Source organism: Dreissena polymorpha, chromosome 6 (assembly GCF_020536995.1).
Source record: "Dreissena polymorpha isolate Duluth1 chromosome 6, UMN_Dpol_1.0, whole genome shotgun sequence".
NCBI classification, from domain to species: Eukaryota; Metazoa; Mollusca; class Bivalvia; order Myida; family Dreissenidae; genus Dreissena; species Dreissena polymorpha.
The window spans coordinates 89,674,251-89,687,405 of record NC_068360.1 but is presented as its reverse complement, the minus strand read 5'-3'; the positions used below and the strand labels follow the sequence as shown (position 1 = coordinate 89,687,405).

Here is a 13,155-nt window from a genome sequence, read left to right as displayed (position 1 = left end):
AATAATTATTCTTATCTGTACATAACTTTTATACGGCGGTTATTTTTCTTAATATATTTGATTCATTATAAGCCAATAAAGAAACTCAACTTGTCGCAAAATAATAGAGACAGTTATGAAAATTATTTTTAATCTGACAACTTAAGTCAAACAGTATACACATAATTATTTTTGAACTTTTTGTATTGATGGGCAGTCATTAAAATGAAAACAATTCGACGAATAAGAATAATTTTATCATCATGCTTAATATAAACATATTGGTTAACATGTATTTGTTTATTATCTGATAGGGAAGTTTAGTCTTAAGAAATGTCCATTTCGTTTGCTTGTGCAACAGAAGTTTCACTTTGTTTATATTTTAGTAAATCGTTCATCGCGACCACAACTTAACGATAAAGGAATACAAGTTCTAATTAAGTAATGTTATAGTACTCTCTTTAGTCAGTTGCATTTCACACAATTATAATAGGAAATATATTTTATCTGCATGGTATTATTCAAAAGTTATAATTTTTAAAGGTTAATAATAATAATACTTTTGATCTATCTGGCGATAACGTAATGTCAATATGAATTCGTGCACATACTTGAATTAATGCTTTTCCAATAAAATCTAATCACTGATAATATGACTTTCGTTAATATGATCGGAAAATATGAATGTATGTTGAAAGTTCAGTCTATTCATAATTCAATTCAAATATGCGACTTACAAATTTGTCTTATGAATTTAAGATTAATGTTAAGAGTACATGTAGTGCCAATCCCAGGCCAATAAGGTTTTAAACGAACCGGATTTGAAAAATTTAACAGAGGACCAACCGTAACACTCAGCCAACGATTTTATCTACAAGGTCGCAGTGGTGTAGTGGATATGTTGTCCGCCTAGCGAATGGGAGGTCACGGGGTCGGTCCCAACTGTGGGAGCGTTTTTTTGATTTCCCCACATAGACACCACGTACTGGTTCTAGTCCCAGGAAACGGACACATGAACGTTTCAAATAAGCATAAGGCTTTCTATGAAATCGAGCTAAAACAAATAGGTTTAAACTTAAAGGTTTCCAAATTATTAGGAAGTTAAATTATACAGAAACTATTCAATACTGGTTATTTGATCTATGATACAGTGGTATTGCAATATATAAAGTATAACATCTCATCACCTCCAGCAGTCGAACGAATAAACACAGCCCACATTCAGGTTTACGCTTAGGTAAATTTCTAATAACTGCTCGTGTTTGAAAGAATTTCTTTTTTTTTCTTGTTATCGTCAATGACATTCAAAAGCCAAAATGCTTTTGTAGTTAACATTTACGTGTTCATTCAAGTATCAATGCATATTCTGTATTCAACAAAGAAAACTCTAGAATCGCATGTTGGCATAAACATGCTAGATTGTTCTTTGCAGTTTTATATTAACAAAAACACTAATAAGTGTATGAGAAACATAATTTCAGGTTATTGAAAGTGGAAAGATGACACTAAATCACTCCAGTATCTCAAAATCGGTAATTCCAAAGTATGCTGCACTTTTGTCAAGACTCTTTCTGAAGCACTGGGGCTCCTCAAGTACAACCGATGAGGAGAGCGTCCTGGAACACGCCTTGAAATGGGTTCCGATGAAACAGTTTATTGAGAACCATAGACAAATGGGTAAATTTCACATATATTAAAATCGTTTATACAGTACTTAATTACATGCAATTTTGTAGCCCTGCTTTGCCAACGAATAGATTCTTTTTCTTTTCAGATGATCTACTTAACAAACCAGCACGACACAAACTGTCAGAAACGTGCCGCGTTTTAAAAAAAATTGGAAAATTAGTTATAAAGGGGACCGGGACAGTACATTTGCTTGAGATTGTCTGTGCTCAATGCACGCAGTTCTGTGACATCTTTGAATGTTTCTATGAAAACATTGCATTGCATATTGAACTACGAAAGAAAGAACTTCAAGCGTTTAAAAACGAGGCTGGGCTAATGAGCGAGTTTGTCAATACATGTCATCAGGATCAGGGTAAATATGCAAATAGTATCTTGATAAGTTAGAGATGTGTATGTTCTTGTCATTGTTTTGTAGATTATCAAACAAAAAGGAAAGAAATAGGTATTTAGATAGGTCGATCTCAAAAATATAACCAATAAACTATTGATTAACTGATAACTCCATGTGTATGACATTTTACGGTGCAGCATATGTAGTTCATGGTGTTTGGATTAGATATTTATATATCCTGGAGCTTTTGTGATTTATTGATAGCGAGCTTCTGGTATCAGGAAACTACCCCTTTTATGATATTAAATTCACAACCTGTTTTCAACAAAAAGCAATGTTCTTGCAAATGATACAAAAAAGCCTAATGTTGTCGTTCATTAGATTTCATTAAACACATCATCAGCACTGATGCATGGCAAGATAAAGTAATGTACATTTTTAATTGGAAAGGGTTTTCACCCAACCGGTAGGGTATTCGTTTATTGCGTTTGCTACTATCAAATGACCATGTGTGTTTAGTGTCACATGAATAATCCCCCAAACGATTTAAACAGCCAACAAAGTTTACTGAATTTGTGGTTGGATCATACATTTAATACTCTTTTAATTCCTAAGTAAACATATCGGTAAATTCGACTAACCTTTAATGCGTAATTATATCGCGTGACTACCGCCCTATGACTTACAACCGTGAAATTATTCGCAATTGATCAAAAAGATCTACCTTACTTCGTTTCTCAATTCTTTAGTTATAATTACCTATTACCTATGACATATGCTCTATTCACACTGTCTTTCTGTCTGTCTGACATCAGTGTTACAATGTAATTTATTTGTTAATGGCAGAGTTGTACGTAGGGCTCAGCAATCTATTCGATTTTACATTATGTGTGCAATTCCTATCATAAGGACCAATTATGAGTTTACCTTAATTATACGCAGATATAAAATCTTCCTGCATTTCATAATTTGTTCGTTTTTGCAATTACGCATTATCCTTGCATCATTTTGTTTTGTTTTGTAGACATTTTTCGTATCTTAAAAATGAATATTTTATATATACATATTAATATACTGAAATGAAAAATGTATTGGGGTTTTAACAGTGGATGAAATCAAAGACGTTTTGAAGATGGAATTGAAAGATCAACAAATGTGCAAACTTTGTAAAATAGGAGACATAACAACAGAAATTAATGCATACAAACCAGAGGTGATAGCTTTTAATTGCAGTCCACATGTTGTTTTAATATTGGACAAGTTTTATGAATGCCAAAAGAGTTTTCTGTTCAGAAATTTTTGGGAGCAACGTCGTTTGTTTTTGAATACACGTGGTCTTTCAACGGAAGAAATAGTGAATGACGTTTGGAATCCTGTAGTGAAAAAATGGCGGTCGTTTGGAAGAAAAATGGAGTCTGGTGAACTGTTATTTAGAAAATTTGAAATTAACTTAGGACGCATGTTTGAAAACGACGAAGAACGCCTTACAAATGAAATAATGGTATTAGGCCTGGACCGCAAAACTACAATGGACATTATTGAGTCCTACAAGAATCTAAAGAAGATTGAGTCTAGCATTGCAAACGCTAAGCTTATTCTTGATTTCAAGCATACATTTGATCTTCATGGAGATTTTTCAGCAGTTGAACAAATCTCTAACGTATGTAAAACTTGCTAATCTTTGATTCCGTATATCAATGTTTACAAATCAATTTGCGTGTTTCAATAAGTGCATTTACATTCGTTACTTTTTAGTTGTATTTTATACAGTTTGCAGAACAGGAATTTAAGCTAAAAGGTGTCAACGAAAACCTAATGAGATCATGTACAGGGCTCACGGAAATTACGGCCAATGAGAGAGACTGTTTAACGGCTTTCGTACAATGTGAACCACTTATAACTTGGCTGCAAGCGTCAATGGCTGAAGGTTAGCACCAAGTTTTTCAAAATACTACAGATTAAATCTTTCATAAGGAAGGCGAGTTTCTAAATCCGTATGTGAATAATAGTGGAAGAGAACAATATCAGTCTCCATTGATAACTTTGTGTTTTAATAAAGAAGTAGCACGAACTTCGATATAGTATTGTCAAAACAACGAGGGTAAAAGTTGTATCTTAACCCTGTGATATACATGGCGGTTCAAAATTACCGTTCATTGCGAGAATAAAACACTAGTGAGAAAGTCGTAATCATTCTTCAATATCAAAAATGTGATATCGGAAAAATAGAACAATTGCAAAATGGAATCTTCTACTCTCTTCGATAACTTATTATTCACAGCCGGATGTCGCTTTTGGTCTTTCTAAGGTTTATTGGGTCGACGGCAGCCTTTCAATGATTGCCTAATGGTTTTCAAACCTATTTTAGCCATTTTAATTTAAATTTTAAAATATATTGATCACGGTTTCTTCGTAAGCTTATTGATAACATTCCAAAAAATAATATACATACATGTTTACATTTACAATCATTGCCTTGAACTGAATTCTAGGTAAGGCACCTTTCAGTTTTAATTAGTGATTAGTATGCATCGAGACATCTTTTTATTTTGGAATTGTATGTCCGATTACATATTTTAATATTATTTCGACTTATCGATTTACCAATGAGTACACACATACATTTTGATAAACCAACCGTATCACCGATTATTTTCTTATTCTATTTTAACATACTTCAATGCTTATTTTTAAATATTTTTTAAGACATACCTGACACTAATAAAAACAACGTTTTCCCAATAAATGTATCTCTGCGAATGTTTAAAATGAAGGTGGCTTTTGACGTGAGGAAATTGTCTTACCATTATCTACAGTACCAATATCTTGCAAGCAAATTCGCAGGTTTACAGTCAATGGTGGAAAAAACCTGTTTTTTTTGTTTTGACAGAACATATCAAATTATTAACGTGAACCTTCGAACCCAGCTCAACTACTATTTTCCTAAACTTATGAAAACCTCAATACCGTGCAAAACAAGGCTCGAATTAGTTGAACTTGGTGTCATTAACATATAACAATCAAAAGGTTTTGTGAAAGATAATAAAGTGTGCCTCAGTTATGCCACTGTAATAAGAATGAAACTCATGAATGCATTTGTACGAATGTATGTTTTAAATCCAACGTAATTGATTGATGTATGTACAAATAAAGAACGTGTGTAGCACATATTTGTAATAATGTTAGAGCTGCCTTTTAATTGACAATGCTAATCTTCGTTAACTAAGCGTGTTATTTGTTTCGATTAGGATATTTAAAAAAACATGGTAAATCGATTAATTTAATAACGGCACTAGTAAACAATTAACAGTCGAAGAGAACTAATAACCACATAACCTGCATAATTAAATACAATCTTGTAACGTTTGCAAGATGCGAAGACAATACATATTATTGAAGCAACACATTCCCGTGAGTTCTGTTAATTACCAAATTATTATAATAAGATTTTTTTAATAAACAGCGTTTACTCTCTTTTGTTTAAATGTGAAGTGTACAAACGTGGCCGGGGATTTACGAATACGGAAATGTATGAGACCTGTTATGGGTTCAGCATTTCGTTGAAATGAATAAATCAACAACACAGACTTGTTTTTTTAACTTAACTATTTGTTTTCAAATACGATTTATAATATGATATGATTACCCTTGGAAGTTTCTTAGCAGAATCGTAATATTGCTTCGAATTAGTTTTTATTTTACTTATATAACTTATACATGGTTTCGGATTTTCAGACGATAAACCAATACTAAATTATTTGATTTGCGATGCAGTTCATCTTTAACCTTCGGAAAGATTAATACTTAATTTATTTGCCTTATATACTTTATACTCGCATCTAAGTCATTACATCTCGAAACATTATCGTAATAAAAAAAATAACACTAGCGTTGATTCAATTGCCAATTTATTTAATTAAACCGCGTATTAAAAATATCATATTGATTTATGGCGTTTGTTCGTTTGGCTCTTTGTTCTCGACCAATTACGTTTCATGTTGTCGGATATTCTATAATGTTGTCCAAGTGAAATTAAATCAAACTGGCTTATGATAAAGATTGGCATTATTGGTTAATACAGTAAGTGCTAATTAAGTAAATGTTTTGTTTGACATTTGTTTTCATACATAGGTAATTGTACTTCAAAGATCAGAAAACACAATTGATTTTATCAAACGATTGAAACTGAAATATAACAATATCGTGGAATATATCTTTATAATGCAATGATGAACATTCAACAACGAACATATGTTTACTGATAAAGTTTGTAAATCAACTGAACGCACTTCTTTTTTCTAGCTGGGCGAAAGGAATTGAAAGTTTTCACTGACTTGGCCATGATGTCCGCTGGCGACGAGCCGATGAACATTGGGAAAGTACAATGTCTACATTCAGCCGTGACGAGTTATTCGCCGCTTATATTTGAGCTGAACAAAACTTGTGATTACACACAACTACTCGACAAATGTAAATTTGTGTTTGAAGAACTGAAGGCAAATCCATTATTACCAAGACAAATAGTAAGTTCATTCGTTATTTTAGTGACCATCATATTTATAATGCAATCATTTTTATTATATTGTGCTGATACCATTTATATTGGGAAAACCAAGGTCGCAACAAAAATATAGATTGCATGTGTGTGAAAATTCCCTTCCTCATTTATAAAACATTTTGACCTAAAAGTATGTTTAAGAATAGTCAATCGTACAGGGAAACTTCAATGTTTAATTGTATGAATACCTCATGGTTTCTGTTCTGCTAACATAGTTAAGCATTTGTAATGCATAGAAATAGTGCATCAAAAGTAAATCGCCATGAAAGCGTCCCCTTACAAAAATGTCGTCGATAAATATTATAAGTAAATACCGCCCGCACTTGTTTGGTTCATGATATTGTTTTTACATAAAAACATAATTACACTTCTAAAGTAGTAAATTAATAAGTATTACACTATTGAACTTGGGAACTAACTTGTAAACAACCAATAAGTTCACGCGGGAATTTAATGTTAGATTTTATTAAATAAAGAGCACAACAAAATATTTATAAATGTGCTTTTAATTTGCCTTATTCACACCAACTTATGTTTGAAACATCTCTGAATTGTTTCTGTTGGGGCACATTCTGTAATCTCAATAAGAGTGGCAAATACATGCACTTGATTCAAGCCACATTAACAATTACAATGAGCATTATATGCCCAACTGGTGTTGACAATTTCCAGTCACCTTTTCCTGTAACAGTTTGGCAATTTATAAGGTACCGTGTCCTTTAATAGATGTAAGTTACATGGTATCTCGCTATTGTTGATGCATCGAGATGAACCGTAGGTCAATTATGATGAGCAATTATCTGGCTGTCTTATAACTTAACGGTCAGAAACTGGACGATTCCCTTTGTACAATGGACCTAGTATGTTGTTTAGGATAGGACGCATTATATTTGCCATCTGTATTGACTTAATGAATTAAATAATGTTATACTGACGGGCTGATGTGCTGCTTTTTGTTGATTGGTTATTTGGTGTGTTCATAAATCGTGTCCGGTCCATACCTCTATTGTGCATGATGGGATTTTAAAATACAATGGCAAACATTCATACCAATAGCAAGCATATTCATTATTTTATGACGACATCATCATCATTGATAAATGATTATGACTCACGTTTTAAAAATATATCTCACCTTTTTTTCATCTGTCAATATTGTAAGTACGAAAACGCCGACCGCATTTGTATTATCTGTTGACTAGTTTATAGATAAACATGCGTTTTTATTTGAGTTTAACATCATATATATGATATCATTTTAAAACAGAACATACCTCATTAAATTTATGCTGAATATATCGACAAAAGTTGGAACAGCCCAAACAGTCACTTAAAAGGTCGCTGCCTAGTCCATGTAACGCGATTCGACAGAATAATGGATTAACGGGGCAAATATCACACACAATGAATTATAGTCTGCGTGATTCACACTTTTTAAATACGATCTTAGTTTGTTTTTGTTTTTGTTTTTGTTTATAATTAACTTTCTCATACTCATGATTAATATGTATTAGACTATGTTTTAAAAGCAGAAAACGTATTTCAACATCGATCACTGACAAGTGTCTGACGCTATTACAAACAGTATTATATAACCCAAATGCAAATATCAGAGTAATCTATCATTAAAAAGCATCAACAGTTCCATTAATCAGCGTCCACATAAAGACATATTGAATCTGAGTTCTTGTTGTTTGGAGAAACCATCAAGCAAAGCTTCATGTATTTCTTTACAGTTAATGTAAACGTATTTACCTTATTCGGTATTCTCTATGCAAAACACTTAATCTCAATATTAATTGGGTATATGTAAATCATTTTCGACATATTTAATAGCACTGCGATTTTAAATTATTGAAGTTTTGAGTATGTTCTGTATTATTCGACATAACATCAAAGTAAGTCATACATCTCATTCAACAAATCAGGGTATGATAGACGCGTCTTGATTGTATTCACTTCTACTGTTACGTACAGCCCCAATTAAGCCATGAAGAAGTGATAAACTAAATGCAGGGAGGAGATGGCTTCTTTCTTTCAGATTGTATGATAAATTGTATATTAATAAATACAACATTTATCTTGATTTGCGAAAAATGTTTATCTGACAATCGATGAACTCCATCCACGTTGTCTGATAAATAAGAGCAATCACAAATAATTTAAGAACAATCTGTAATATGACAGTGACAAACTGATGAACAGTTAAGATTATATAGGTCAGCAATGACATTTTGAGTGTTATAACGTATATTGTGTACACATTTTAATTTGTGAGAGCTTTAGTTGACTTTCGCCTTAAACGGAATCTTTACCTGTCTTTTCCTTGAATTCACATACGGACCACACAAACACCCCAATCGTATCATTCAGTAAAACAAATTGGAGTAACACTTTAATTGCCATCGCTGCGTCCCTGTTTGTTTGAACATTCGAAAATTCGTCCTTGTACAAAATACAACTACATTCTTTGATTATTCTCACTACATGTACACAATTTATGGTCTGCCACAGATGAGAGTTAAATTATATTTGAATACATGATTTGAATTTAATGACTCGGTTAATGACTCGGTTTTATTAAACTTTTTTCGTTCATGGTTATGTGTTTATTACAGATTTAGACAAAATGACTTAAATTGTATTTGCATACTTTATGCACAACATAAGTATTAATTTGAATACAAGCAACTGTAAAATAGGAATACGTTGTAACTTGCATGGTTCTAAATGTACTTTTAAAGATCTTTTATAACCTGTATCAAAACTGTTTTATTTAAAATCTATCGAATGCATTCGTCTATTGCAGCTTTTGTTAAAGAATTGCCTAAGATAGGTTACGTTTATCTGTATCTTATACTTCTTTTATAACACTGTGCAGATTGACACAAACGGACAACTGGATTGGCTCAAGGATATTAAAAAGGCTCACGGGTCTGTGGAAGTCACGTCACTGATGTTGGCAGAGGCAATTAATTCTGATGGCATGTACATTGTTGGAAATGCTGAAGAAGGCTACAAAGGGGAAAATGAGGTTAGTTTGTGCGATACCTGCATGATGACATAAACATAAAAAGCGTCGTTATAAAGCGTTATAAAAAATAATGATAATATTATGTATTATAATATTAAATATTTGTTTTCACAAACTATATAGTCATCGTGCACAGCTTTTCATGCATCGCACTGATCTATAACTTAAATACTTCTTTTAGCAGTTTCTCTGTAATGTATTGTAAGAGGGTACTTTGCATATCAAAGGGTGGAATCACATGGAAATACACTATGACCAGGCATGACAAGGTGACCACAATCATTATTGACAAGTGCGCGATTTGTGTCACATTAGAACCGATCATTCTAAATAGTGTACGAACAATAACGTTTATTTACTTTTTTGTTCATTATTGTTACCAGAAGTACTCATTTGACTTATCTCATCTAAATTAAAATACAAGATGCATCCATTTATTCAATATAAAAACATTATAGTTTGGGCCTCCATTCTATAAAAGAAATCAATCGCAATAAGATCTTGCATGTTAAGCAAATACAGAAATATCCGGAGGTTAAACACTTACCGATCTTCAATAACACCAATTTGTTTTGTCAAACCATGTTTTGTTTTGGTATTCTATAACAATTATTCGCAACGAAGAATGGTATTTATGTAAGATATGATATGTACTAATCCCACACTACATGATGTAATATTTTATCGTAACTCCACAATAAACGAACAATATAAATTCAATCTGTACAAAAATATTAAAACCGTATTGTGTAATAATGGATTTGCTATAGTTTATAAACAATCACTGTTAAGCGCAAATGGGTTAATAAACCACAGTACAGATTTTTTTTTCAAAACTGGAAAGATGGCTCAAGTTGAACATCAGACAAACTGATTTACACAATTGTAAAACACAAATACATGAGGATGGTACATTAACATATTACCTTTGCTTCTTACTCGAAAACCTAGATACCATTTACACAAAGAACCACATATACATTTGAACAGTAAATATTTCATTAGATATGTAGATCTAAGGAAGTGCCCATTGTGTAATTTCCCAGATAACGAATTTCAATAATTTTTAAAATGCAAATTATTTGTGACTTAAAGAGAAGTAATGTGAGAGAAGGTTGTTTTACATCTAGGTTACGAAAGCGAGAAAAATTCCTTCAATGAGAGCAATGTTTGATGTCAATCTGTGTCAATGGACAAGCTTATCTTTATTATGATACCATAAATGATAAACTAATTAAAACATCATTTATCAACAATCTATATTTTGAAACTGAAATTATATTTGGCACAGGCCTGCCAATTTGCGCATGAACAAAAGGCTTAGAGGTGGGAGACTTAAAATCAATAAACACCTTAGCATTGATTCCATATCATTTAAAATGTTTATTAATTAACATATTTATATATGTATATGTATCTCATATGTATCGCATATGTATCCTCAATCTAAAATTTAATGCATAATTTTTTGGTTTCCAAAGAAGCGTTATTGTCAAACTAGTAAATATTCTATTTTTATTTGATAGTTTTAATTTTAGCAAATAATGCGCCATTAATCAGCGGTTTGCGTTTGTATAACCATATTAGAGCTAGCTTGGATATCACATTAGCTTGATTGTGTTTGAATTAGTTTGTTAAGGTCGGCTTAATATTCAAATTTGGTTAGATACTCGCAGTTCATATTGGTATGTCGATGACAGAGCTTAATCGACAATGAACCTAACTCAATATCCGCGATAGATGTTGGTAATTGTCGATCAGAGAAAGCGCTTAATTTTCGCAGAAACACGATTTTTGCCTTAAGCGTTTAAGTTTCGATCTCAGAGCCAGCTAGATACTCGCAGCGGTTAATCTTTGGATTTGAATGGCCATGCTGGCACAAATTTAAACCTAGCGCGATAGTTGCAATTTATAAAGGATTTTCAATCTGAGAAAAAAACAACACTCGATAATCATAGAACAGTAAATTTGCGGTTCGCGTTAGCGAGTCAGAGTAAGAGTAAAATCGATTTTCAAAGTAATACAAAAATCGCTTCTTCAATTTGAAAGTTAATGTCATTCTTTATCTTGATATTTACATTTTGCAATTCGGTTTTCTTTGTTGTTGCTGACGTCATGAATCATGTTGGTCATTTATTGAATTTATTACTCGTACCTCTGTCGCAAGGTCGATTGAAGTTTAATTGAAAAGTGTGTTACCAGATTTAGGAATTTTCTAGACGCTGATCTGGACGATTTTGGGATCTGCCGTAATCATATATCGGGACGATCATTACAGTTCTCACGTATTTGAATATTGCAAAATTTGAGAACCTCTTCTCAATTCGAAAAGTTCATGAACTCGTTAAAATGAGGTATGGAATGATAATTTGCATTTTACTTTTTATTTTGGTTAAGGTGGATTATGAAATACTAAGATTGGTCGTGCCAGAAAAAGACGGAAAACGACAACCACGAAGCTATACCCTTTCTGAAGTACAAGATCTCCACAGCAGACTCATGCTTGTTTCTGGGGAAAATGCAGACGACACGATAGAAAAAGAAGTTGATGTTGACATGTTTACTTTGGTGAGAATAACTTATAAGATACCATGGCATCTATACATAAACATTAACATTGCTTCTACAATTCAGTTCTATATTTCATGACTATATACATATATATATATATATATATATATATATATATATATATATATATATATATATATATATATATATATATATATATATATATATATATGCGTGTCAATGAAATCATTAAAATGTCGATATGTTATCATATAACAGATTTTCGACAGCGTTTCGCGGGTGGGAAACGTTTACCAAAAATTGTGTGAATCTGGCTGTGTTCTGTTCTACAACTTTAAAGCAGAATTTATGTGCAACACAACACATACTTCTCGTCCAGTATGTGTTAATCTTGAATTCAGTGACAGAAATGACACTCTCATTTTGAAAGTAAGTTTTACATTTTTGATCTTACACTTTGTTTGATAGTCTTGTTATAAAATTATACGCATAATGTGGCATCCATGTTTAATGCATGCATAAAAATGATCTGATCATTCATGATGATGAACTAAACTGAACGTTAAGCAGAGCTAATAACTAGTTTTATGTTATGCTTACAACCTACTGAACTGAACGGTATTCATACATGATAATGAACTGAACTGTATGCATACATAGTAGTCAACTGAACTTCATGAAGACATAATATTGAACTAAACTGTAAATCACGGATTTATTTTTTATTTTTTCCAATAAGGGCCGGAAATCTGAAAAAGAAGGATTGAAGGAAATAATTCCTGAAATAGCTAAATTCATGGAACAATGTCTTAAAACATGGTTGCAGTACATTAAGACAAAGCGAGAAGAATATAGTTATCTTAACTATTTTACTATTGGGCAACTAATAATACTACAAAGAGAACTTGTTAAAATGGAAGGTATGATGTCGAATGACGTGTACCCACTCCTTACGACTGTAAGAAAAGCATGCTCTCCAGGTAAGTGAAAATTAGGTTATATAAATGCATATACGTAAGTAAGACTATTCAA

The 13,155-nt window shown here is 32.1% G+C and overlaps 1 protein-coding gene across 7 annotated transcripts in view; it reads left to right on the top strand.

The window, feature by feature from the left end:
• Window positions 1–13,155, top strand: part of LOC127834427 (E3 ubiquitin-protein ligase rnf213-alpha-like) — a 157,757-nt gene that overhangs the window by 34,619 nt on the left and 109,983 nt on the right. For all 7 annotated transcript variants that reach the window (XM_052360263.1, XM_052360260.1, XM_052360259.1 and 4 more), the window contains 9 exons: window positions 1,461–1,656; window positions 1,754–2,020; window positions 3,106–3,659; window positions 3,770–3,926; window positions 6,302–6,522; window positions 9,439–9,591; window positions 11,989–12,159; window positions 12,382–12,552; window positions 12,863–13,103. In XM_052360263.1, coding sequence (XP_052216223.1) covers window positions 1,461–1,656; window positions 1,754–2,020; window positions 3,106–3,659; window positions 3,770–3,926; window positions 6,302–6,522; window positions 9,439–9,591; window positions 11,989–12,159; window positions 12,382–12,552; window positions 12,863–13,103 — 2,131 coding nt within the window. The remainder of the gene's footprint in view (window positions 1–1,460; window positions 1,657–1,753; window positions 2,021–3,105; window positions 3,660–3,769; window positions 3,927–6,301; window positions 6,523–9,438; window positions 9,592–11,988; window positions 12,160–12,381; window positions 12,553–12,862; window positions 13,104–13,155) is intronic.